At 52.8% G+C, this 26,669-nt stretch overlaps 4 protein-coding genes across 13 annotated transcripts in view; 3 read left to right on the top strand and 1 right to left on the bottom strand.

The window, feature by feature from the left end:
• FAM120A (family with sequence similarity 120A) overlaps positions 1–17,049 on the top strand; it is a 97,884-nt gene extending 80,835 nt beyond the window's left edge. Inside the window, exons 13-18 of one of the 3 annotated variants that reach the window (XM_047700738.1) lie at positions 3,683–3,892; positions 5,299–5,482; positions 5,997–6,131; positions 8,155–8,296; positions 8,962–9,058; positions 15,138–17,049. In XM_047700738.1, coding sequence (XP_047556694.1) covers positions 3,683–3,892; positions 5,299–5,482; positions 5,997–6,131; positions 8,155–8,296; positions 8,962–9,058; positions 15,138–15,449 — 1,080 coding nt within the window. In that variant the 3' untranslated portion in view covers positions 15,450–17,049. Of the gene's footprint in view, positions 1–3,682; positions 3,893–5,298; positions 5,483–5,996; positions 6,135–8,154; positions 8,297–8,961; positions 9,059–15,137 lie in introns of all 3 variants that reach the window. The other 2 variants (XM_047700737.1, XM_047700739.1) reach the window with 2 other exon arrangements.
• Positions 1–26,669, top strand: part of PTPDC1 (protein tyrosine phosphatase domain containing 1) — a 643,782-nt gene that overhangs the window by 316,928 nt on the left and 300,185 nt on the right. The gene's annotated exons all lie outside the window — the stretch shown is intronic.
• Positions 17,070–26,138, bottom strand: LOC125083819 (uncharacterized). Of its 7 annotated transcripts, XM_047700754.1 has the most exons (8): positions 26,033–26,138; positions 24,813–24,903; positions 24,199–24,340; positions 24,040–24,092; positions 23,427–23,688; positions 18,372–18,794; positions 18,260–18,306; positions 17,180–18,229 (listed from the first exon to the last, which is right to left on the bottom strand). In XM_047700754.1, the coding sequence occupies exons 1-8, from the start codon at positions 26,039–26,041 to the stop codon at positions 18,162–18,164; spliced, it is 1,095 nt and encodes a 364-aa protein (XP_047556710.1). In that variant the 5' UTR covers positions 26,042–26,138; the 3' UTR covers positions 17,180–18,161. The 7 variants fall into 7 exon arrangements, with proteins under 7 accessions (XP_047556712.1, XP_047556713.1, XP_047556710.1 ...); XM_047700756.1 differs by having other exon boundaries at positions 17,070–18,306; positions 23,427–23,492; positions 24,039–24,092; XM_047700753.1 differs by having other exon boundaries at positions 17,180–18,306.
• Positions 25,639–26,669, top strand: part of PHF2 (PHD finger protein 2) — a 69,209-nt gene continuing 68,178 nt past the window's right edge. Inside the window, exon 1 of one of the 2 annotated variants that reach the window (XM_047700742.1) lies at positions 25,639–26,080. In XM_047700742.1, coding sequence (XP_047556698.1) covers positions 25,983–26,080 — 98 coding nt within the window. In that variant the 5' untranslated portion in view covers positions 25,639–25,982. The remainder of the gene's footprint in view (positions 26,081–26,669) is intronic. The other variant, XM_047700740.1, reaches the window with a different exon arrangement.

Here is a 26,669-nt window from a genome sequence, read left to right as displayed (position 1 = left end):
GCCCCCGGCTGGTGGTGCCATCAGCTCTGTCTTCGTCCCCAGCCTGTGCTCAGGGGTGTTGTGAATACTTTGACTAGCGTGTGCTGCCATCCCTCTACCTCTACTTCCTGTTTCTCTTATTTAGATTATTACATCAGTATTGACATCCCAGTTCTGAAAATCAGACCGCCAGGTATCAGGTATGCCCACCAAGCCTTACTCACCATCAAGTTGCTTTTCCTCAAAGTTCATCTTCTCTCCCATATCCTTTTCATTTTGGATCAACACACAGGGTGTAACTTTTGAAAGACAACCACACTCTAAGCTTTCATTTTGGTTCTTTTGAGATCTTAGTGCTTTCATGGTTTTCTCCTGATCCTTCCTCTGAAGCCAGGTGTTTCGAGAGCTGTGTTTAGAAAGATCGATTTTATGTGCAGTGACTTGAGGCCTGCCACTGTCCCTTTGGCTCTTGCTGGTCTGGAGGTTCGCCTTCCCTTCGAGGATGGCCCGCACCTCTGGTAGTTCATTCACAAGCAGCCCAGATTCCGGAGAGCTAGAAGGGGGAAACAGCATTCACGGGGGCGGGGCGGGGGGCTAGGTAGGTGTTTATTTTATTTTATTTTATTTTATTTTATTTTAAGATTGAGGATTCTCTCAGCTATCAGATTGAGAACTGGTAGGAATAGACATTATTTAAATGCTACAGAAATCCCTAGGCAGAGCTGAGAGTCCCAAAATGCAGTGACAGAAAAGTAAATTTTAAACTGCTTTTTCATTTAACATTAAATTTTTTATATATATCAAAAGCAAGGATGATGCTTTTCTATGAAATGTCATTTCACTGTTTGGGATATAGTCAACTCTTGATTTTGGTGGTTGTCTTAGGGGCCTTTGTCCAGTTTGTGGATTGCCCAGACCCTATTTTTCTTCTCTCATTTTTGTCCATTCTGTGCTTTTTAGAATAAAGAGGAAAAGAAAAGAGCAAGACCCAATTCTGACTTGGCCTCTCGTTGGGTTTTCTGATGGGAGGTGTGGCGGGGAAAGACGTTGAAAGCGTTAATTCAGAATGACTTGGAAGAGGCGTCTTGTCCGTGTGCGCTCCATCTGCCCGCCGTGACCATGAACAGCTGCGTGTCAGGCGTGGCTCATCGCAGAAATGACAGGGATCCATGGCCCTTGTTTTCCCTGCTGTATTTTTTAGGGGGTTCTCCTAGGCTACCTGCATGAAGGTCGTGGTGAAGGTTAATCAGCACCGACCACGTGTCTGGAGGAAAGCAAGGAAAGGGTCAGGAGAAGGACGTTTGTATAGGCTCAATATTTGTCTAGTTCCTCTCTCCTCTGCTCTTGACGTCCCTATAATTGCTTTAAAGTCTTCTAACAGTTTCACCTAATCAGTGCACAATATAAAAGATGGAGGAGGAGGAACTCTAAGACCCTGTCAGGGCTCTGTGGCTCCTGAAAGCGTCAGGATGTGTGCAGGTGAGCGTGGTCAGTCAGAGGAGGGGTCACCGGCCCAGCGGAGAGATGCTGGGCAGGCAGCCTCCCCGGCATTTGGCTCTTGAGCTAATTGGACAGAGAGTGAATTCCATATTTGTAGTTCCTAGAAAGTCAGAGAACTGTGTCACTTTCTCTAGTTGAAGGACTTTCGATACTGCGGATGATTTTCTCTCTCTGGGTCAGAGAGTGAGGCTGGGATACAAGTATCACAGCCACACCCGCAAGCAGGGGCTCAGACTCCGGTGCTGCTGGTGACCAGTGTTAAGACCCTGAACGCTCTGTGACTGTGTGTCCCCCTCTATGAAGTGGAGTGCTAGGAGCAGCATGTGTGTCGCACAGTGATCGAGATGTAAACAAGGTAATGCACATGAAAGGGCACGCAGCGGCACGCAGTACATGGGTGTCACGGTCCCTGTGGGTGTTGCGTAGCGTTATTTGTGTAATTAGCGTATAGGGAAAGAAATAGAAAACACTCTGTGAGGTAGTTTAGAAATTGTTTGGGTGAGGCAAGATCCACTCGCCAGTTGAGATTTTATTTACGTTATTTGAACAGCTTTTGTTTTGGGAATTTTTTCTGTGAAATTATGGTAGTTGTCATTAGTAAAACTATATGACTCGATAATAATTTGAAACCCATACAAATGGTTCCTTCACTGATGTTGAGTCCATTTAGAACAGGTGGATGTGTGTGCGGGTGAGGCCGACTTCCCTACGCCTCCCGATAGCTCCCTGGGAGAGTGCTCCACGTCTGCCCACCTGCGCGCGGGGGGCTCCGTCTTCCACGTGAGGCTGGCGTGGGAAGCCAGGCGCTGGCAGCAGCTTCCCCAGAAGGCACTGCCGGGCTGCAGGATGGCACTGGGTGATGGAGCAGCATCCGCACCACCCCTGGCGTCCCCTTGGCCTGCTCCATGCGAGGCCACGTTCCCAGGGTCAGCTTTCTAGGAGAAGGCATGTGAGACTCTCTGAGAAGAAGAGACCTTTCACTTCAAGTGAATTCTTTCTCCATTTTTTCCCTCTTTTTCCCTGTTTTCTTCTCATAAGGAAATGTTCCTGGTCCCATCCCGCAGCCCCGCCTGCCCTCAGCCCAGCACAGTGTCCGTCCCAGTGAGGCTGAAGGCTCACAGAAGCGGCGCCCAAGGCACAGGCTGGGCTGTGAGCGGGGACAGGCTTTTCCAGGTTTGGAAAAATCCAAAAAACAGAGGTTGGAGAACAGTGTTAGCTGACTGTGGGATGTTGGCACCGAGCGCAAAATAGCAGATGCTCACACCATTCATCAGTATCTGGCACGGAATGACCTCTTTCCTTTTTCATGCAAAGCCAGGGCACCTGCCACATTAGGCATTGCTTAGGTGGGTGCCCCGTGAAGACTGCATTCTTGGGACACCATCACCTTCAAAAGTACATGCGCAGGGTGGGCAGACAGAAGCCAGGCAGTGAGAACTCGGTTCCGGATAATCCACAAACCAGGTCCTTCGTAGAGAGACAATCAAGAGTTGACTGTATCTGTCAGTGTTCCTTGCCCAGCGCACCAGGTGCGAGCAGAGAGGGCTGTGTGTGGGTATAGGAGGGCGGCAGCGCCAGCGGGGGGAGCCAGGAGAGATAGTCTGCATGGCCCAGACACAGTGTTTTTGTTGTTGTGTTCTCCATTTATAAGCTCCATTTCTCCCGAAACATTCGACAGTCTCATTAATGAGTTGCTATCTAAAACATTAACGTATAAAATGATGTAAACATGAAGTACAGGTTTTAGAATGAAATTGTAAGGAGTGCTTTTTAATATAACGACTTGGAAAATGCAAAATCTTACTAGAATTGCTCCTTGTTATGATCTTTCTGTTCCTTCATTACCAGCTTGTAGAATCTGTTTTCATGCGTGAGTTGTGGCCTTCCTGAGTGCTAAGGAGACTCCCAGTAATCTGTTACTGGGTCATGTGAGCTGCAACGTGGTGTCTCTGTGCTTGTACAACACTCTACAGATTCCACGTTGAAATAGGCAGTTTCTTAAATGTTAATCTGTTAAGGAACATAAAACGTCTGTGTTCAGATAGCCCAGTGCCAGGTTCACTATGAGGTAGTAACAGGTGTACTTAGGGGGCATTTGGTGGAGGGGTGTCCACATTAACTGTGGAGAGCTGTAGTCAGATGTTCTGAGAAGCAGGTACTGTGGTGCTCTTACTCCATGGAAATCACTCTTTTCCATTTTAAGATCGAGAACCTCGACCCCCGAGGCATTCAGCTGTCAGCTCTCTTCATGAGTGGTGTGGACATGGCCCTGTTTGCGAACGACGCGTGTGGCCAGCCGGTGCCCTGGGAGCACTGCTGCCCTTGGATGTATTTTGACGGGAAGCTCTTCCAGTCCAAACTCCTCAAAGCAAGCCGGGAAAAGACCCCACTCATCGACCTCTGTGATGGTCAGGTCAGTATAGGAGCAGCAGGGGGCAGGGAGGAGCGGCTGGCCGCCTCGGAGCGGGATTCAGGAACGTGTGCTGGCTAGTGAGCCTGGGCCCGACCCCACGTGTGCACAAGTGTCCATGCCGGCTGCGGGCGCCGAGCTGCACTCACCCGAGCGCTAAGTCACCGCACACTGAAGCTTGCTCCTGGGGGACATATGGGGCTGGGTTCCTCCCGGCGTCTGGCCACACCTTTCTCAGCAGCTCAGTACCCTGCCTTGTGTGTTTCTGGCACAACATCTCCATGGACACACATTATTCACTTACTCACATTGTCCTCGCGGCCAGCAGCATGGTAACAGCCTGAACATGCACGTGGCACACTAGCTTTCTCCACAAGGCGCATCCCACAGCCTGGCACTTAGGGATATGAGCCAGCACCCGGCACAATGCTCAGGCCCATTTCCAACAGCAGAATCACCCACAGAAACATGAAAATGTGGCACTAAGTAGATGGGGAACAGGACACTTGTTTACAGTGTAAAGTCTGAAACAGGACGGCAGAGCCTTGGTGGCGACTCCCACCTCACCCCACTCCTGCACGGGTCTGCGGAGCGCCGCGAGAATGCCATGAGCACTTACATGGGGTTACGGGATACATTTCAGCAATAGGTGACTCCACAAACGTGCAGCTCCTGAATGTGGAGGGACCATGCTTGTTGGAAATCCTGGTGAAGTCAGCTGTCAGGTGATCATGTCCCATTGCGTGAAAGAGCGTCCATTCGCTTCAGGCTTCTAACTACATGTTCCCCCGGAGCTGCTGTAGCTCCCAAGTCAGGCTCAGTCTGAAGACGGATTGATGGGATACATGGGTTTTCAGATTCTCGGATTAAAAATTAGTGTTGTTTTATGTCTTTTCGTATTTATTAACAAAAGACACTCCAGATGAACGTTATAGGTGTTTTCTCACAGTGGATTTGATGTGCATGGGCAGTGTGGTGTGCATCTGTGCGGGTAGCTGTCGCCTTCTTTGTCACGTGCAGCACACGCCGGGCCAAGCGCTCGGTCCGCGGGCATCGTCTGAGCTGTTTGGACTCAAACACTGGTTTCCAGGACCAAAACTACACTTTCAGTTAAGATCTCCTATAGGAAACGGTTCTCACCTGGAGATAAGCCAGCAAAGCTGGGCTTTAAGTTTTTAAGTTGATGTTTGTCTGGGGTTAAGGTCGTGGGAGTGAGGGGGATCTATTCGTTGTTTGCGTTTTCCGTCTTGCCTTCTGTACCAAGCGTGGCTCCACAGACCAGGACTGTGACTTGGGAGAAAGTGTGGAGACGCATCCTGGCCATCGGTGTGTCTCACTTTGTCCTGTCCATTCCAACTCGAGCAAAGCCTCATGAACCACATTTTCACTTGCTGGCACTTGACTTGCAGGCCGAGCAAGCTGCCAAGGTGGAGAAGATGCGGCAGAGCATCCTGGAAGGGCTGAACCTCTCCCGGCAGAGCCACCCACTTCCCTTCCCGCCACCCACGGCGCTGCCCTTCTACCCTGCCTCTGTGTACCCCCGGCACTTCGGGCCCGTCCCCCCAGCTCAGGGCCGAGGGCGGGGCTTTGCAGGTGAGTGTGCAGGCACTGTCGGGAGGGACTGGCGGTGTGAGGGGACAGGCACACGTGCCACAGGCACCCGTGTAGCCCTGGTCCACATCTTGCTGCACTGGGACCTTGTAATTAATCATCAGGCTTACATGACGTTTGCAGCATCAGCTTTTCAGGATAGACAGGGTGCAGACGCGACTCCCGAAGCTGTGATGGGGAAGGGAGAGAGGGAAATACAGAGGCAGCTGGAGAGACTAGGTGTTAACAGTTGGTCGGCTCAAGTCTGGGGGCCAGAGGAGTCCTCTCCGCCAAGACTGCCCCCACCACCCCCTAGGCCAGTGGCTGAGCCCCCATGGTTGACACTTCAGAGTTGTTCATTGCTGGCAAGAGGGGCTGGGAGACCCCTCCCTGGCAGCTGATGGTATGGAAGCAGCAGCTGAAGGAGACAGGGTCACTCTGCCCAGAGGCCCACCGGTGGCTCCCTCCGAACCCGCTCCTCATGGCTTCTCCGTCTCTCTCCACCCGGGTCCCACAGGAGTCTGTGGCTTTGGAGGCCCCTATGGGGAGACTGTAGCAACAGGCGCTTACCGTGCCTTCCGAGTGGCAACGGCAGCGGGACACTGCGGAGCCTTCTCCGGCGGTGACAGCAGCAGGACTAGCAAGTCGCAGGGTGGTAATTATGCTGTGCCTTCTCCTAGAGCTTCGCTGCCCCACCTGGTTCCCCTCTGCTGTCCTGGCCCAACACTGCATCCTTTCTGCTAGGCCCGCTCCCAGCCCCGTCTGCCCCCAGGTCTCGGCCTGGCAGTGGGGCCATCGGGTGTCCACGCGGCCATGTGTGCCTGGCCCCAGTGTCACCTCCTGTGCTGGGACAGGCTGCCTGGCAGTGCCTGTTGGTGGGCTACTCCCCTGACAAGAGGGGATGAGCTGGCATAGAAAGTTCTGAGGTCGTAGCAGAACTCTTGGCATAAAAACTTTCCACAGACTGTTCCGTAGGAAACGTTTTTAAAGAAAGTTCTAATAACCACATACATAGATATATTTATTTTAAATTCCCTTTGCTTCTCTTCTTGTATGTGTTAGCCTTACAAGAGAGAAAAAAGTCTTAACATTTAGTTTTGAAATAATGTCTTGTGATTTTGCTGTAATTAGAGCCTGTGACTCGTAGCTATGTCACATGTCCTGTATTTTGGGACTGCAGAGTTAGGCCTGGCCATCCCATCCACGTCACAGGGCCCTTCAGATACATTTTCAAGTAACTTCAGGATAGGCAAGTCTTCCTCTCCCGCCCAGGAATGTTTTTCAGCTCAGCTCCTTGGGGCTGGGGGGAAACCTCTTCTGGAGCAGTAAAGACTCGCAGGCCAGTGCAGACCCCACACCCCCCAACCCCCAGAGGGGCTCTGGGACCATTTCTCCCCCTCACCAACCCTGCATGCCCCTCTCCTGCCTCCCACCAGCGCTTTTCTTCCTGCCCACGCCATGCAACGTGCAGTGACGCGTGCTCGGTGCTTCGCCACTGGCTTCAGCTCCTTGCACCCCTTGTCTGGACACTCACATCAGTGTGCAGTTGGGATACAGCTCTGGGTGGGGTGGTGGCTGTGGACACTGTGGGGTCAGAAGCAGTTTCTTGGGTTGAAATGGCAAGAGGAACCTGTTCCTAACTACTCCCAAATTGTGTCTGGAGCTCAGCTCTGCACTGTCCAGCGGAGTGACCGGCAGCCACTGTGCTCTTGAGCGCTTGACCTGAGCTTGTCCAATCTGAGCTGGGCCCGAAACACAAAACACACATCCAGTTTTAGACCTCATATGGAAAAAGGAATACAAGATAGCTAATTAATAGTTTTTATATTGGTTCCATATTGAAATAATAGTGTTTTGATATATTGGGTCAAATAAAACATTATCAAAACCTATTTCATCTGTTGTATTTTTTCAGTGTGGCTATTCGGAACACGAGGCTTGTCATAGATGTTCTAGCTGGGCAGTGCTGGCTGGCAGCTAATTGTTGTGTTGAAAACCTGGATCATAGAGAGTGTATTAGGGTCCATTCCATCTGCCAGGAAATAAGAAGCTTGAGGTTCTGTTTGGTTTTTACCAGAAGTTTTGCTCTCAGTTAACTGAGAATTTTCTTAGTTTAGTCAGAAAACCTTAGAAAATGCAAGCTATAAACAGCTAATAGAAGTTAGTGAATACAGTGGATGTTTGTGACCCCACATGAGGGAATTCTGATTTAACAGTACAGTGAGAAATAAAGCCACATTTCCTGGTTAGCTTCCGTAATGTTTGGTGAAGGCAGGAAGCCTGGAAGCAGTTACTCAAAGAGAAAACACTCTGAGTTTGCAGGTGTCCACCTCTGCGGTGGAGGCAGCGTGCGGGGACCGCCCAGCGGCAGCGGTTTCCTGAACCTAGGTCCGTCTAAAAGCCTCGCACAGTTTGCATCTGTAACTCGTTTCAGTTGTTAGTTCTGTGTAGCCAGCACGTTTGCTTACTCTCAGGTGTATTTTTAACAACAGTTAAAACTATTAAAATCAAATGATGTGCGCATTTATACTTTATGTCATAAATAAGTCTTCCCAAAGCAAGGGAAGGGGCCTTTCTATGAAATATAAGCCACAGTTGAAAAGAAAGTGCTTGCTTGTTCCTTCTTGCGATTTTTAGTTATGTGATTGTCAAGATTTGTTCTATTTTTTGTGCAGGACTGCAGCCTATACCTTCTCAGGGAGGGAAGCTAGAAATAGCCGGCACCGTGGTCGGCCACTGGGCTGGGAGCAGACGGGGCCGCGGGGGCCGTGGGCCTTTCCCCCTGCAAGTGGTTTCTGTTGGAGGACCAGCACGGGGGTAAGTTCTGAAAGTGTGTTTGTATTAATAGAAAACAGCCTCTTTATTCTTTCTTTCTTTTTTTTTTTTTTTTTTTTGTAAGATTTTATTTATTCACTTGACAGAGAGGAATCACAAGTAGGCAGAGAGGCAGGCGGGGCGGGGGCGGGGGGCGGGGGAAGCAGGTTCCCTGTTGAGCAGAGAGCCCGATGTGGGGCTTGATCCCAGGACCTTGAGACCATGACCCGAGCCGAAGGCAGAGACTCAATCACTGAGCCACCCAGGTGCCCCTAGCCTCTTCTTTCAATTAGGACTTTCCTAGGAACATTTTTATATCATTAGATACATCTTCTTTGATGTCACTGTTTGTGGTTACATAGGATTCCATTATATATGGTATTAGGTAGTTTTTCAACCATTATTAAGTAATTATCAACACATTATTTAATTAACCATTAATTTAAAAGTATTTAAAAAGTAGCATTTTTGAAGTGTATGGTTTTTCAAATCTAATACACTGGTTATGGACCCAAACAGTTGATATCTTGGAATGTTAGAATTAGTCTGTGGTGTGACCATGATTTACTAGACAGTGCTACTGCAGTAGAGCGACATCATTTTACGCGTTTTAGATGTCTTCAGCAGACTCAAAGCCTGTGTGCTTCTGTCCTCTTCTCTCTGTTCAGGCGTCCAAGGGGAGTGATTTCCACCCCGGTGATCAGAACGTTTGGAAGAGGTGGACGGTACTACGGCAGAGGCTATAAAAACCAGGGTGTGATTCAGGTAATCCGCAGCGCGGGGCGGTGGCGCACTCTGAGGGCCCGGGCTTCCGGGCTAGTCCTTCGGAGCCTGCGTCCAGACAGGGGGTGCCAGTGGGGGGGTTCTGCAGCTGCCGAGCGCGTGAGGTGCCCGCCAGCTGTGACTCTTCAGCCCAGTTGGGCCAGCAGCTGCCACGGTGCTGAAGAGTATGGTTTCCTGGTCACAGCTGCGTGGAGAACGTTCCCAGGGTGTTAGCGGCATTTATGTTATAAAACGTTTAGGTAAATAGCAGCTAGGTTTTTAAAAAGAAAGCTGGTATCTTTTTCTTCTCCTGGACCGTCTTGACTAGCTCTTCCCTGAGAGGCTCAGCCTGTGAGAGGGGCCAGGGTCATGAACATGTCTCCAGGAAAGAGCTGGGGTTTCTTCCTGCTTTGGATACTACCACTTTAGAACCTAGATCCTGATGAATTTCCCCTTCAGAAGGATCTTTTAGAAATGCCAGTCAGCCTACTTCTTGAGTTACGACATTCAATCAAAGTGTGCTTTTCTGTCCATGCTATGCATGCAAACCTTAGGACTCTCCAGTGACTCATGCACCAATAACCACACGCGGAAATTTAATTGGCCAGAAGAAACTAAAACGCCTGCCTTTACCGGCTGACCTCAGCATCGTAAAAACTGCTGTTTTTTTGTTTGTTTGTTTGTTTTTTAAAGATTTATTTATTTATTTATTTATTTATTTGACAGACAGATCACAAGCAGGCAGAGAGGTAGGCAGAGGGAGAGAGGAGGAGGAGGCAGGCTCCCTGCTGAGCAGAGAGCACGATGCGGGACTCGATCCCAGGACCCTGAGACCATGACCTGAGCCGAAGGCAGAGGCTTTAACCACTGAGCCACCCAGGCACCCCTCTCTTTGTTTTTCCTAAGGTTCATTTTATTTTGGGGGGGCAGAGAGAGAATCTCAAGCAGACTCCTTGCTGAGCACAGAGCCCAACACGGGGCTTGATCTCGAGATGCTGCATGAGATGCTGTGTGAGATCATGACCTGAGCTGAAACCAAGATGTTCAACCAACTACACCAACAGGAATTTGTTTTGGTGAAATACATCTAGTAAGTCAGATACAAAGGCAGCCCCTCCCTAGAAGCAGGGTTCAGGTAGCCCGTCTGCAGCGCAGTGTCCCCCGGGGTGGGGAGTGTGCTCTGCTCACTTTGGCCCTCCCAGGTCCACCCCAACCTTCCTGTCTTCAGAGACGCCCTTCTGAACGGAAAGCACTCAGCCTCTGGACAGGTTTACGAGAGGCAGGGGAACCCGGCCTTGCTGTGCTCCAACCCAGAGCCTGTCCTGTGCAGAGAGCCCTCATGGGGCCTTCAGCCCTATTGGTTATGGGGCCTTTGATATAAAACACAGACACCAAAGCCATACAAGACAGCTGTGTGGCATAGCCTCTTCCTTGTCTCCATGGTGTGCTGAATCCACCGGCTTCCCTCCCTCCCTGCCTATTTCCTTCACTTTTTGAAGGAGGGACGATGCAGTGTGTCACCCACAGACTCTGCGTCTGGCCAGGTGTGTTCTGAGGGGCTGGCTCCCAATGACCCGACCTCTTCTTCTTGCATCCTGGTAGTGGGTCTGGGTGCCCTGCCAGTCGTGGGTCTCTGTCTCTGTGACAAGACTGAGGTGGACCCATGCGCTTCTGTCAGGGGCACACATGTCTGCGTGTTAGGACCTATTGTACTGATGCACCACTGACTGGATCCATTTATTCACTGGAAAATGCAAAAGGAAGATGGTCTCACTCCATCATTTCTTTTTTCATTGTTTATTGGGGAATTTGTATAAAGAGATGCTTCTTCCCCTTGCCTCCTATTTGGCACCTGAGTATGACAGTCCTGGCAGGACAGACACGTTGCCTGCCTTGGCCATGGGCCTTTGGTGGCTTCCTTTGAGGGCATCACCTGGCCCAGCACCACATTTCTCTTAGTTCCTTGGGCTCTTTAGTGGGAAATGGCATTTGACCTAAATTTTACTGTTGGTATCGGTATGTCTCTTCTTCCACCCCGAGAACCCAGGGTTGATAAGTTAGATGGCCTTGGACTTGTCACTGATTTTGTCCCAGCTGTGTGCACAGTGGCTCAGTCCCCCAGCTCTCACATTTCTGATGGTAGCTGGGCTGTTACCACCGACTAGGTCATCCCAGCACACATCCTTGACCTGCCACCCCACCTGTGCCTCATTTGCCCAGCTTCTGTGGAAGCGTGTCCTCTGCCTGCCAGCCTTGTCCCTCGAGGCTCTCCTCAGCAGACCACAGAGGGGACCCCATGGAGATGAGGGGACGTTTGAAAGCACTTTGCTTTCCTAACAATCAAAAGCAGTGGTTCTTACCTCCCACTCAGGTGTCTCACGGGCGTTCTCTCATTTTCTTCTTTCATAAAGCTTTGTGTTGAAGACTGACAAGAAAAGAATCGTCTTTCCCTTGGAAGTTGTTTGCGGTTTTGGCGCAAAGGCCCAAACTGTTTTTGTTTCTCTGCCAAGGTTTAGTGATGCAGCCCCGTTGCTGGTCGTTCTGGGTTGGTGTGCTCAGCACACACTATGCTCTTTTCCAAACGTGGTTTCAGATCGTGTCTTACATCAGAAAGTTTTCTTGGATTCCTGTTTTTTCATTTCTGTTGTTTGTCCTTGCTTGGTTTTCATCTCTGGCGCTCCTGCTGAGCTTGTCCTGGGTCCAGCGTCAGCGTTTGGCATGTTCTCCACTCCCTTTGAGGTCTTCTTTGAGACAGAACTCACCTGCTTCAGGTGGACAGTGCAATCTGTTCTTACTGTTGTGCAGCAACATCGCTGATTCCAGAACATTCACCACCCAAGAAGAACCCCCTTACAAAGGAGCAGCCACCTCCCAGCCCCTGACGTCCACGAATCTGGTTTCCATGGCTGTGGCCTTGCTCTGTGTGCATGTTACGGTGCGCACCATCTCGTCTCTCCCTTCTGTCGCTTCCCGATGCTCCACTGTGGGGACAGGACACATTTTGTGTATCCGTTTACCAGCTGATGGACATGGAGGCTCTTACCCAGCTTTATTGAGATGTAATCAGCGTGTAGCATTGTATCAGTCACATTGTATCTGTCCAGAGTGCGATTTGATGCTTGTATATACTGCACAGTGGTCACCACAGTAAGTCTAGGTGACCTGCATTACCTCAGATAGTTACAAAAATGGATTTTCTTGTGATGAGAACTTTTGAGATCCTTCTTAGCAGCTTTCAGATACGCAGCAGTATAATTCATTACAGGCCTTGCCTTCACATGTTTGTGCAGATACACATTTCATTCCTCTAGGAGTGAATTCCTGGGTCCCGTGGTCGTTCTACATTCATGCCCTTGAGGAACAGCCAGACTCACAGCGGCTGCCCGGTTTTCCCCTCCCGCTCGTGGTGCGTGAGGCTGTGGATTTCCCCGAGCCCTCGCCAGCTCCTCTTATTGTCTGTTTTTGAAGTTAACTTTCTGGCTGGGTATCTCAGTGTGGTTTGATCTGCGTTTCCCTATCTTTGTTTCTTTCTGATTTTTTTTTAACGTTTTATTTATTTATTTGACAGATCACAAGTAGGCAGAGAGTCAGGCAGAGAGGGGGTTAGCAGGCTCCCTGCTGAGCAGAGAACCCGATGCGGGGCTCGATCCCAGGACCCCAAGACCATGACCCGAGTTGAAGGGAGAGGCCTAATCCTCTGAGCCACCTAGGCGCCCCTTCTTTCTGATTTTAAGCTTTTCTTTCTCTTCACCACCTTCATGTTTGACGATGTCCATGTGCTACTGTGTCTCTCTAGTTGGGTCTCCGTTTCTGGAACAGCCTTTGCTTCTGTTTTGGATCCTCTGCCTGTTTCCCACCTCACCTCCGGGCTTTTCTTGGTCTGCTCTGTGCTGGAGCCAGAGGACAGGTCTTGGTCTTCTGGGGACGTGCCCTTGGCACCTTCTGCTGCCCACAGGGGTGTGGTTCCTTCCCTGATCTTCTTACAGTGCGCTCCGTGTGGCTCTACCTCGTGCTTCCTGTTGCTCGTTTTTAGGCGACATCTGTGTTCTTGCCCCGTGAGAGGCCCGGATAGTGAAGGGCAGCTGGCCTCCGGAGAGTTTCTGGCCCATCTCTCTGGTTGGTGTTGCTGCTGCCCGGAAGGGTCGAGTGTCAGTGAGGCAGGGGAGGCAGTGCTGCCCTGTGCTCGGGGTGCCCTTCGTGACGGCATGGGTGGGAGGGGCTCGTAGTGGCCAAGGCTTATGGGAAGAATTGGCTGTGTAGAGAGCAGATGTCTATTTCTGAACAGGTACAGTCCGCTTTCATGTTCCCTCGCCAGCATCCTCTGTTCCTGCCCCCACGGTCTCCAGAGAGGGACTGTGGTGGCTTTCCCAACACGCAGACCCCTGCTGGGGCCCCTGCTGTGGGGTGGTGCCTCTGCCAGCCCCTGCGACACTGCTGGAGGTGTTTGTTTAGTGGCAAGTGGACATTTCCCTCAGAGAGTGAGCCCTTGGAGGTTTGAAAGCACGTACTTGGAAATCTTTGATGTTACCTTTTTCCCCGCTTCACCCTCTTACATTTTTGTATAATTTTTCTCAAGGTTCTAACAAAATGACAGTGGTATTGAGTTGTGGAAAAGCTCACATTCATATTTCTGAATCTGGGACTGAACACTAAAGTAAGAAGACCCATGGGATTTGATCCCAGAGGGGAACCAACACTAGAAGCACTGGTGGAGGCGAGGGCGACAGGCGCCGCCAGCCCTGCTTGGCTGAGTGGGGCGGGGGGCTTTCTTTTCAACCAGGCAGACATGGTTTTCAGAGTGGGAAAGACTGGAGACCAGACACACTGCCATCGGGGGTTGAAAGGGAAGGAATGCACAGCTGGAAGTTCTGTAGGCGGCTTTCTGGTTCTGGGTCTCCTGTTCTTCACTGAAAAATGACCGTTCAAAGGCAAAGACCATTAAGGTTTTCTTCATCAAGGAGTCTGCCTCTGACAGTGGTTCTCGGCCCTGATGATGTGCCCCCCTCACCCAGCTTGGTTTGCAAGTGCTTCTGGCTTCTGATGGTCAGAGGCCAGCGATGCCCACCACTCTGCAGCACACAAGATGGCCCGTGGCAGTACGATCAGGTCCAAAATGTCACAGTGCCAGGCTGAGAAACTGCGATTTAAGATGTAAGCACCTGGAAGATTTCGGCTGTCTTCCTTGTCTCTGACCAAGAGGTCTTGTCTTTCAGGACATGAGCTGAATCACTCTAAAAGTACATATTCTTCCAGAATTACTTTTAAATCTGTTAAGAGGAGCAGAGAGGCCCGTTCAGTAGAGACAAGTCACAAACCTTTGTGGCGATTATCAGCTTAGACTCACTTCTTGTGGGCTTGTCCTTGAGAGGACTTAGATTTGCCTCCATTTCCCGGTAGAAGCGGGCCTCCCCCAGACTGTGACAGGCGGACATGTGAGTTGGTAAACATGGAGGGAGTCGTAGTCTGAAACTTCAGCTGGATTTATAGGGGTGGTGTTAAGGTGCAGCTGGTACTATCCAGAATGATTGGGAAGAGCTCCTCTGGTGGGGGTCTCCTGCAGGTCAGGATATTACCTACAGAGATGTAGAGGGAAGAGGCCCCAGGATGAACCTGCCGAGACAAGCGTCTCCCAGCAGCAGGTCAGGCAGAAGCAAGACAGAGTGTATTAGAGTGTGGACTGTAGAGGCCACAGACTCGAGAGAGTATGGAGTGTAGACGGTACAGACTCTACGGTATGGAATGTGCACTACTGGAGTGTACACGGGGAGCCTGCGGCCGGAGTATGCGGGTGTGTGGAACAGATCCTCCGGCAGGCTGTGGAGAGCACTGGGGCGGATGGAGGGAAGAGTAGAGCGAGGGCGGATGGAGGGAAGAGTAGAGCGAGTGCGGACGGCGCAGCCGGCAGAGCGCAGGAGAGCAGAGTGCACGCTCCATGAGGAGCCCACGCGCCGGTGCGGGGTGCGCCCGTGCAGGGTGTGCCGCGCTGATCTGAAGCTCGCGCTGTCTGGGCTCGGTGGGCGTTCCTCCTCTCCCGCTGTTGATCAACGCTGCTCTCTTGCTTGTTGTCCTTGATTTTGACCAGGGCAAGCCTCCCTATGCTACTTCAGCAGAGGAGGTGGCTAAAGAACTGAAGTCAAGATCCGGGGACTCAAAGTCGTCCGCCGTGTCTTCAGATGGGTCCCTGGCTGAAAACGGAGCGGTGGCTGAGGAGAAGCCTGCTCCCCAGATGAACGGGAGCGCGGGCGACGCCAGGGCCCCCAGCCACTCGGAAAGTGCCTTGAACAATGACTCTAAGACGTGCAATACAAATCCTCACTTAAATGCACTAAGTACAGACAGTGCTTGCCGCAGGGCTGACGCTCTGGATGCTGCTGTCTTAAAGAAAGAAGAGTAAACTTATTTTTATAGAGGGTGAAGGATGCTGGAAGGGTAGGATTCAGGAATATCTGGAGAGAAAGAGAGCCTACAGTTATGTACATTTTTTCCTTTCCGTAAGAGAAAAATGAGGACTTTGGAAATTCGGATCCCTCTTTGATATCAGAGATTTAAACAACACATTTTTAGTTTTAACCAGTTGTAGTCAAAATGCTACAATAAAACAAAAAGAGAGAAAGAAAATGAAGAGCATTTGACTCCCACACTTAAAATGAAGTACACACAAAGTTTAAACTGGTTATGACAAAAGCCTATAGTTGTGTTTCTTGAACTATAAAGAAAACAAATTTTGGCAGTCTTTAAGTATATATAGCTTAAAATATCATTTTTAGCATTTGGCACCATATGTATGCCATTATCTTTGATTTTGCATTACTGTTCACAAGAAAGCTTTGTCTAAGGCTTTGATTTTATGATTATGAAAGAAATAAGGCACACCACGGTTTTTCTTTCTTACTTAAATCTCATCACTGTTGATGTGGTTCTTTTGTGTTAAAAAAAAAGTGCAACTATCAAAACTAAAAAATTATAGAGTAATATTGCCGTTCTGCTGATTTTAAATATGCAGTACATCATACTTACTTTACAAGCAAGTTAAATGGAGATAAAGTTGAAATCATAGAAGATGCAAATGACCTTTCAAAATCAACACAATGTGTTCTGAAACTTTTCGTGACTTAATACCATGCATCTGTGATCAATGAACTATGTGGTTTTGATCGGACGTAGACCATTAGTGCTACTACTTGAGCTAACCTTCTGCATGGTTCATAATTTTTAAAGTGTGTAGTTAATATTATGCATGTTATTGTCCTTCCATTCTTACCAGTATGTGCCCATTTGCAAAACAAAATGCTAATAATCAGTAATAGTCCTATAAAAGATGTTAACTCTGTTTAGTCATTGACTGATCTTGCTCTAACCTTAAAATTTTGTGATTATTGACCTCTGTTGCATTTATTCTAAAAACTCCCCAAAAATTATCTAGCTGTTTCAAATACCAACATTACCCTGGTGTATTCACTGCTGTATGCATTATTGTTCTTTGTTGCTGTTTTATGCCTTCATATTAGCAAAATATGAAATTCTGTGAAAAACAAAAAAAAAAAAATCCCTTTGATCTTTAAAAAAAAAAAACAAAAAAAAAAAACAACCCCCCCTTCTGTAGCAGGAAACAAATTGCTTGTTCTTGAGAACTTTCCCATCAAGAATTTAGTAGAAGCAGGTATACTTATATCATTTTGATGTTTTTGTTACTGTTTCCAAACAATGTACTTTGAAATCAGAATCACTTCTTATTCGTTTTCATATAATTCTCCTGATGCTCTTCATCACACATTAGTGATCAGAAATGAGATGTAATTCCCCAATCCCTGCCCGCGAGACCTGAGTAGGATCTTACTGTAAGTTGAAGGGAGTTCTGCCCTAACTCATGGATTGTGCAAGAATGAACTGCTGTTGGGTCTGACTGATTGTAGGTGGGTTGTGGCGTGCTGTACCGAAGGCTATTGAATGCAACTTACAATGCTTAATAAAAATCTTTATTCTTTTAGTATAAACGCAGCGTGGCTTCCAGATTCAGCCGGCGGCCGGGGTGGGATGTCCGAGCCCCACGGACAACACACACACCCGGGGTGGTCGTCGGACCGCAGGCTGGGGGGCGCCCAGGGTGCGGGGTTGGTGGGGGTCCGAGCCCAGCCGACAACACACACCGGGCTGGTCCTCGGACCGCAGGCTCGCGAGCACCCGGGACTCCGAGCGGGTGGGGATCCGAGCCCCGCGAACCACAGACACGCGGGCCGATGGTCGGACCGCAGGCTCGAGACCAAAGACAGCGCACTGAGTGCTGCTGCTGCTACTATTGCCCACGTCAGCCATCATCGGGGCTCCCCCGCGGCTCTGCCCATCCGCTGCTGTGGCCGCTCCAGGGTCGCTCAGCCGGCAGCGCTGAGGACAAACCCGAACCGGCGCTTAGGTAAACGCCGGCCACAACACTGGCTATTCGCGGAGGGACGACCCGTTCCCTTCCGGCCTGTGCGCTGGGGCGGGGCCTGAGCTGCTTCCGGTCTGTGTGCGGGGCGGGGCCTGAGCTGCTTCCGGCCTGTACTTAGGGCTGGGCCGCAAGCACTTCCGGCCTATGGTCTGGACGACGCAGGGCGGGGCCACGGGCACTTCCGGCCTGTGCTCGAGGCGGGTCAGTGGGCGCTTCCGGCCTGTGCTCGGGGCGGGGCGGCGAGCACTTCCGGCCTGTGCTCGGGACGGCGCGGGGCCGGAGCTCTTCCGGCCTGTGCTCGGGGCGGGGCGGGGCCATGAGCGCTTCCGGCCTGTGCCCGGGGTGGAGCCGGCACCGCCCCACTCGCACGGGCGCTGCGCGCGCATCGTACCCGCCCCGCGGCCGCCTGGGCCGAGCGCCCCAGCGGGCACCGGCGCCGGTGTGGGTGAGGACGGTCTCTGCGGCCTAGCCGCTGCTCTGGGGCAGGTCAAACACTTGTTTTTCTTTGTTAAAAGAGCTTTTGTTGATCATGTTTGCTTGTCTCAAAAGTAATACGTTTATTGTAGTAACTTCCGAGAGTGCAGCTAGACAGAAAGGAACAGAAATCAGTCGCGATGTTCGCCTCCTGGCGCACCTGCATCTGTCCCTCTCCGCAGCCCACAGACGTCTGTGGGAACTTTACAGCGGACTCCAGCCCCCAAGCACGCTTGGTGAGGGGTCTGCGTGCGGGGCACCGCGCCCAGCACCATTGCGCCCAGGACCACTGCCCCCAGCACCACTGCGCCCAGGTCCACCGCCATCAGCACCACTGAGCCTAGCACTGAGCCCAGCGCCACTGCCCAGCATTGTACCTAGCACCACCAAGCCCAGCACCATTGCGCCCAGAACCACCCAGCACCACCGCAGTGTCTTCCCGCCACTATGTTCTGCTGTGACGCAGGCCCCACACAGTGGTTGTACCAGTGTTCAGATTTAGACTTAGTACCAGACTTAGAGGGCGGCAAGGGCCAGCTCTTCATGGCACTTTCGGTCCAGGGTGCAGTCCAGGGGTGTGTATGTGAGGCTGTATCAGGTAAGAACACAAAGAGCATACAGGGCAAGGGCGTGTGGCAGGGAGGGCTGCTGGGGTTGGGGACGAATGTTGTCTGCAGAGCAAGGTTGGGCTTAGGTTCAGGGCAGGCATCAGTGGAGAGAGAAGCCACAGGTGAAGGGAGAAGCCACTGCACAGGGTTCTTGGGTGCTGCTGGCACCTGGGAGATGGGGAGCAGTCTCCAGGTGGGCGCACACACCCCGTGGGGGATTAGCCTCTCACTGGAAGGAAAGCCAAGGGGAGTGAAGGGCGTGTTGGTCCTCAGCGCTGATTAGCCCCGCTCTTGGCCAGTGGTTCAGGAAAGTGGGTTTCTGGTTTTCACCTGCATTGCTTCAGTTGTCCGTGAGGGTGACATTTCCATTTGTACATTAATGTGCCCTCAGTCTGTCCATGCTCCAGTCAACAGATTGTTAATATCCTGGCTTTTTAAATTCTAAAAACCCAGGCCAGGGCACACATCCCTCTCAGCAACCTCTGTGGGTGGGCACAAGGACACCAGCTCTCTCCTCCTGCCATCTTATTCTGCCGTGAATTCTTTGGACAATGCCTGATTCACTCCCCTTTCCCCTTTGCTCCTTATTCCCCACTTGGTGGAGTGAGCCTTGCAGAGGTTGCTTTGCCCTCCCCACGGGGGGCCTCTGGCTGCTGAGGACTGGGCCTCTACTCACTCCTCTCCTCACAGCTTCCCCAGCAGAGCCAGGGACCCCATGGACCTGCACCAGGCGCTTCACCCTGTGCTGTGCGCTGGACTGTGCAGGTGATGTCTCGCGGACTCCAGGAGGGACAACCTGGGGACTGGGTGGAAATGACCCAGGATGGCCTCGGTCCATTGTGCCCAGCGGGCCCCAGCAGCTCATGAAGCAAGCCGCTGGTGGTACCGCAGCAGACCGACCCAGGTCTCATCCCACTGCGGCCAGCCCTGGCATTTGTGCCAGCTCCTCAGACCTAACTGATCCAGGTGTGGGTTGTGTAAGTATCACCTGAGGCTGGCTCTCCCAGAGTAGCCCGTTTGCCCCATGTTGCTGTTTTATGAACAGCCCTCCTCTGGACGATAAATTAGATAGTCACTGGGCTGAGAACCTCTTATCTACAAGCTCACTGCTTCCAAACATCACAGGGCCATCCTAGAGAGGCTCAGCAAGAAGGGCACTCTCATACAGTATCGGGAAAACCCAGAAGGTTTCCAAAGTGCCCATGGGTCACTGTTCATTTCACTGGGTTCTGGAGCAGATCAGTTTGGTCCAGGTCTCCCAAGGGCCTGCTCTTAGAACTCTCTTGGCATTCACCAGATGGCTTCCTGTGTTATAAGAGCACACACCCAACCCCAGACTAGTACCTCCTTCCTGACTTCTCCCACCCTCCAGACCGTTCTCATCTGTCATCTGTTCTGGCACACGAGCTCATCAGCGGTGGGATGTGTCTGCCTGGTTCCTGGCCATAAGACCTGCACTGGTTGCGCACTGACACGCTGGACAGCCTAGGTGGAAAGGGCAAACCCCTTGACACACACAACCCACAAAGCTGAATTATGAAGAAACGGGACATCTCACAGACTTGCAGCTATTACCGTGACTGAATCGATAACCAAAAGCCTCCCAATAAAGAAAAGCTTCGCTGGTGAATTCTACCATGGATTTAGAGAAAAATGAATACCAATCCTTAAATTCTTCCCCATTGTTGAGGAGGAGGGAGCAGTGTTGAAGCCAGCATTGCCCTGATACCAGAGCCAGACAAAGACTCTACAAGAAAAGTGAACTATGGAAACAAGAACTCTCAAGACCCCGATGTGACTTTCTCAGCAAAATACTGGGAAACTGCATGCACCTGTGAGTTAGAAAGATGGTACACCATGACCGAGTGGGATTAGTTCCTGGAATGCAAGGATAGTTCTGTCTCAAGATCAAGCCCTGTGAGATGCCGCCCTAACAATGAAGGGCGGAAAACCCACAGGATCATCTCGACTGATGCAGAGAAAGCACCTCATAAAGTTTAACACACTTTCATGATAAAAATAACAAGGAATAGAAAGATACTTTTTCAGCATAGTAAGGCCACATATAAAAAGTCCAAAGCAAACATCATACTCAATGGTGGAAAAGTTCAAAACAAAACAAGATCAGAAACGAGAAAGATTCCACGTTTACCACTTCTACTCAACACGGTATTGAAGTTCCAGCCAGAGAAATTGGACATGCATAAAAAACAAACAGCATCTAAATTAGACAGAAAGAAGTAAAGTTATCTGTTCACCAGTGGCATGCTTTTATGTACAATCTCAAGACTTACACACTCTAAAGATTCCACAAAATACTGTTAAAAGTAATAAATTCGCAAAGTTGCAGAATACTAAATCAACACACAGAAATCAGTTTTGTTTCCATACACTAAGAAAAAACAATCCCAAAAGGAAATCAGGAACACGATTCCACTTAAAATAACATTTAAAAAAAAAAACAAAACAACTTAGGAATACACTTCATCGAGGGGACAAAAGACTCGTGAGCTGAAAACTGAAACATCGCTGAAGGCAACAAGACACAAAGAAGTGGAAACACCTCCCATGTTCGTGGATCAGAAAATTAACATTGCTAAGATGGCAATAGTACCTGAAATGACCTACACATTCAATGCAATCCTGTCGAAATGATCTTAGCCCTTTTTGCAGAAATGGAGAAGCCAATTACCAAATTCATATATAGTTGTAAGGGGCCTAGAAGAACTGAGATGATCCTGAAAAAAGGAGAGTTGGAGGCCTCACACTTCCTGATTCTGAAATTTACTACAAAGCTACAGAAATCAACACAGTGTGGCATAAACCTAGACATACTGACCAATGAAAGAAATAAAAAGCCCGGAAATAAACCCTTGCCCACTTGGTCAAATGATTTCGACGAGGGTGCCATGACCATTTAATGGGGGAAAGAATTGTGCTTTCAACACGTGGCACTGGGAAAACTGCATGTCCACATGCGAAAGCAGGACCCTGAGCCTTACTAACACCAAATACAAAAATTAACTCAAAATGGATCAAAAGCCCAAACCTAAAACACAGGGTGAAAGCTTCATGACACTAGATTTGGTAATGACTTCTTGGATATGACATCAAAATGCACAGGCAAGAAAAGAAGAAAAAAAGAGTTGAACTGGATTTCCTCAAAATTAAAAATGTTCGTGCATCAAAGGACACAACTGATCAACAGAGTGCAGAGACAACTGCTGGAACGCAAGGAAACATTTGCAAATCGTCTCTTTGATTAGGGATTAATATCCAGAATATATAAAGACCACCTACAAGTCAACAACAAAAAAAACCCAGCCCAAATAAAAAATGAGGAAAGTCCTCAAATGGACATTGCTCCAAGGAAAACATACAGATGGCCCAACATTTAAAATGCAAATCAAACCCATAATGATCAGGGAGTGGCACTGAAAACAAGTTTTTGCCATCAAAAGCTAGCATTATATTGAATCAAAATAAAAATCTTTACTTCAAAATTAAAAAAAAAAAAAAACCCACAGTGAGCCCCACATTAGGACAGCTACAATGAACACGCACATACACAACCAGAAAACAACAAGGTTGGTGAGGATATGGCGAAACTGTTGGTGGGAAAGCAAACCGGTGCAGCCACTCTGGAAAACAGTGTGGAGGGTTCTCAAAATGTTAGAAATACAGCTACCCCATGGTTCACCGATCCCAGTTCTGCGTATACACACAGAAGTAAAAGCAGGGACATGAACAGATATTTGCACACCCACATTCATAGCAGCATTACTCACAACAGCCGAAAGGTGGGAACAAATCAAGAGTCCTCCGGCAAAGAATGGACAAATCAGACGTGGGTTATACACGGAATGGAACAGTACTGAGTCTTTCAAAGCAAGGAATCCTGACACCTGTTACAGCACGGCTGAACCTGGAGGACACTGTGCCAGGTGAAGTAAGCCAGTCACAGAGGGCCCAACTCCGCAGGAGTCCACCGACATGCAGGTCCCTAGAACAGTCCAGCTCACGAAGACAGGAAGTAGAACGGTGGGCACCAGGAGCTGGGGGAGGGGCGATGGGGGGCTCTCCTCTACTGGGGCCAGGATTGCAGAGGTGCACCATGATGGCTGCACAACAGCGTGAACATACTTAATGCCACAGAGCTGTGCTCTTAGAGTTGGGCAAAACAGTAAAGGTTATCTTGTGTATGTTGCTGCCATTAAAAGAAAAGTCTGTGCTAGCCTTCAGTGTACTTTGTGGAGAGGGAGGGAATCGGCGTGACCTGAAACATGCTGTGTGTCCACTGGGCAGCAAGGAGAATGAAACAAGGCAAATAAAACAGGTCCCGCCCTTGAGGCTAGCTGCGGGGGGTGTGCTGCTGGGAGCCCCCCTCTCGGCCGTGCCACAGGCCCGGCCACGCGGGCAGGTGGGGAGCTCTTGACGCTTACATGGACTGCGCCCCCAGGAATGGCGTGGACTCGGTGGGCACTGAGGCCCAGGGCAGACAGCATGGAAGGGGCGGAGTGTGGGTGGGCAGCCAGAAGGGACACCGGCATCTTAAGGCCACTGGCCCCTACTTCCTGGGTCCATGAGTCTGGCCCTGTGCACGTCCCCTCTCTGCATGGCCTCTGAGCCCAGGTCGCTTTAAAGGGCCCTTGTTCCTTCCCACCCATCCCCACCTGCTGCCTGGTCTCCCCAGGGCACTGTGGGGCATGTGTCACTATCTCCCTTACAGCAAGGGGAGCTGCGACAGAGCACATAGCAGGTGCTCAGTGCACACCTAAGGAAATGAAGGAGAGGGAGGAGGAAAAGGTGGGCTTTCTGGAGGGTGACCACAGGGAGAATTTGGGACCCACAGGATGCTTACTTTAGTCTGTAGTCAGCCCGCAGCCTCAGAAGAGCTTTGGGTAACAGGAAAGCATGTCTGTGGACACTTCCAGGTGCAGTGGACACATGCAGATGGGGAGGGCAGAGCAGGCGGAATGGCCTCAAGTCCCCGGAAGTCTGAGCTCCCGGCCTGCTCCTCTCTCCCGCCAGCCGGCCAGCTCCTCGGGAGGGACCGAGCGGCTTCCGCCTGGGTGTTCCGGAGAATGGCACCCATCTGGGTACCTGTCTGTGGAGCAGGGGGCCGCTGGCCGTCCAGGGCTGATGCTGAGTGCTTCCCAGGCAGCACGGGGCAGGCGGGTGCAGGGGGCTGCTGCTGGGGCCTGTGAGGAACTAAGCCAGCCCCTGGTGAGCTAAATGCTGGGGTGCTGTCCTTGTTTGGAGGGCTGTAGTACAGGGCCGGCCTCGCTGGACCGCGAGGGGGTGGAGGTGGGCAGTGAGCCCCATAGCACTGCTGCGGGGCGGCTGTCACTCAGCAGTGCCAGGCTGGTGCCCTGGGCCCCCCTGCAGCGCTAGCACCATTCATCTGCACTAACTCTAGCACCATTCATCTGCACTAACTCACACTAGGGTGTTAATGGTGGACGGTGCTTCCCAGAGCCTTTGGCACCAGGTCTGGGGAGGAGGACTCCAGAGGGGAGGGTGACAGCTGCAATTCAGGTAGGAAGGCACTGAGCTGCTGCACAGGGGCTGGGGGATGGGAGCTTATCCCTCCTCCCCCCTCCCGCATCACCCAGTGTCTTTTCCACTCTCACTCCTCATGCTGGAGCCTTCCAGCTAAGGCCCTGCCGCTGGCACCGCTGAGCTGTGGTCCAGGGGTCATCTGCTGGGGAAGGGCGGCTGGCCACGCTGGGCCGGGTTTTGGCTCAAGAGCGGGGAGCACCTCCACTGAGCTGCCTGCAGGCGGGAAAGGTGGCCTTGAGAGGCTGCGGCCTCAGGTGAGCACCTGCCTGTCAGGGCGGCTGCTGCTAGGCAGCCTGGACCAGGCTTTCTGTCCAGGCTGGACTTCTGGGCTTCGGGTGGCCAGCCTCCCCCAGGAGGAGGGGGCAGAGCACAGGAACACATGCAGTCTCCCTACTGCACATCAGGAGCCCCTCTGCTCCGGCACCCCCAGAGGAGCATGCAGGCTGCTGGGAGGGGGCAGGGGACAGGTGGGTGGAAGGAGCCCTCAGAGGCCCCCACCCCCCAGACCCTGACCACCCGGCTGAGGCTGCAGGGCTCAGAGCAAGGCAGCAGCACCTCCCGCCCACCCCTCTACTCCGGCCGCCCAGTAGCCACATTCCCGACATGGACGGGAGGCCTGAGGCTCTGACCAGGGATGGGGGCGGGGCTCCAACTCCACATAATCACTCTGTCTTTATGAGCTGACCTGTGCCAGCGCACTCCTGGCTCCCCTGAATTCTGTCCTCCTCTGGGGGCTGAGTGTCAGGAGAGTCAAGGATCCTGTTCAGGATGGTTGGCTGTACCCAGCCCAAAAAGGAGGAGGGAGGAAAAGCAAGAGAAAACCCCAGCTGCCCCCTGTTCCTCTGCTGGGTAAGAAGACAGTTGGAGCCAAGTAGTTGTTCCCTGGCCGTCTGAATGGGAAGGACATCCTGAGGGTCTCATCCCACACCCAGGGGTCTCCAGGGCCTGCCTACCCCTGTATCCTCAAATCACTTTCTTTCGTGGTGCCCCCCCCTTCCCTTGCATTCCCCCTTTCCCTGAACCACCTTGTGCTGACTTGGTTCCTCATCCATCCTCCCCCACAGGGGGTCTCCCTGGCCCACTTACTCCTGGCAGAGGTCCTGGTCGCCTTCTCCCCTGCGGGTCCCCCAGGCCACGTTCTCCCCCAAGGGATCCCTCTGCCCACCTTCTCCCTGGCAGGTCCCGCAGACTACCTCTTCCTCCAGAGGGGTGTCCCAGCCCATCTCCCCCACGGGAGACCCCCCTGCCCTCCTCCCTGGCCCACATTCCCCGAGAGGGATCCCCCGGGGCCGCCTTCTCCCCCATTGGGGTCCCCTAGCCCTCCCCGACAGGTGCCCCCAGCCCTCCTTCTCCCCCCGGGGGTCCCCCGGCCCTCCTTCTCCCACAGAGGGGTCCCCCGGCCCACCTTCTCCCCGGAAGGTCCCCCGGCCCGCCTTCTCCCCGCGGTCCCCGGCCCGCCTTCCCTCGGCGGGAGCGGCGGCCCAGGCCGGCGGGCGGAGGCGGCGCCACCCGGGGCGCTGACGTAGAGGCCGCTCGGCGGCCGGGGGTCCCTTCGGTGGGGCCGCGGCTCCCCGCCCGCCGCCCCCGCGCGTCCATTCCCTTTTGTGTCCCGCGCGCGGCCCGGCCCCGCGCACACTCGCGCCCGCGCCCCGGGGCCGGCGGGCGGCTCCCGGCGCGGCCCTGCTCCGCGCGCCCCGCTTTGTGTGGACGCGCCGGCCGGGTGCGCGCGGGCTGTCGTGCGCCCCCGGCCCCGTCCCGGCCCCGGCCCGGCGCGGCCCCCCGCCCGGCCCGCCCGGCCCGCCCGGCCCGACCCGGAGCGCAGCGCGGGCCGAGGGCGGGCGGGCGGCGCGCGAACATGGCGACGGTGCCCGTGTACTGCGTGTGCCGGCTCCCCTACGACGTTACCCGCTTCATGATCGAGTGCGACGCCTGCAAGGACTGGTTCCACGGCAGGTGAGCGCGCGGCCCGCCGGCCCCGGCCCCGGCCCCCGGCCGCCCCCCGGCCGCCCGGCGGCTCCCTCCCCCCGCCAGCCCTGCCCCGGCCCTGGCCCCGGTGCGCGCCCGCCGCAGGCCCCCGCCGCCGCCGCCGCCGCCTGCCTCCCGCCGGCCGCGCGCCCTTTTGTGCCCGGGGCGGGGGCCGGGGCCGGGGCGGGCGCCCCTCGCGCGGCGCACAAAGCGGGCCCGGGGGCCGCGCGGGGAAGTTGGGGCGCCGCGGGCCGGGCGGCTGACAGCGGGGGCCGCGGGGAGGCCGGCTCCAGGCCCAGGCCCGGCCCGCCGCCTCCCCCGCGAAGTTGCAGGAACTTTCCCCGCGCGGGCCCCGGGAGGCGCGAGCGGCGGCCCGGACGCCGGCGGGCCCGGCCAGGGGGGCGACCGGCTAGCCCACCCTCCGTCGCGGCCCCCGAGCCCCGGGACGCGGTCAGGGCCGGGTGGGGTGGGGGGACCCCGGCCGGTTCCCCCCCACCCCGAACCTCCCCTCCCCTCTCTCTCCGCCCCGCGGGGGTGGGTGACAGAACGGCGTCGGTGGGGGTGGGGGTGTTGGGGC

Source organism: Lutra lutra, chromosome 13 (assembly GCF_902655055.1).
Source record: "Lutra lutra chromosome 13, mLutLut1.2, whole genome shotgun sequence".
Taxonomy (NCBI): Eukaryota; Metazoa; Chordata; class Mammalia; order Carnivora; family Mustelidae; genus Lutra; species Lutra lutra.
This window is presented reverse-complemented; position numbering and strand designations above follow the sequence as displayed.

Excerpts from the sequence above, each read along its gene's own strand:
- LOC125083819 (XM_047700753.1), bottom strand. Across the intron at positions 24,341-24,812 it reads CCAGGAGTGCGCTGGCACAG|GCAGCTCAGTGGAGGTGCTC; the intron begins GTCAGCTCATAA and ends TCCCGCCTGCAG. Across the intron at positions 18,795-23,426 it reads CGGGCTGACTACAGACTAAA|TGAGAGGCTAATCCCCCACG; the intron begins GTAAGCATCCTG and ends CTTTCCTTCCAG.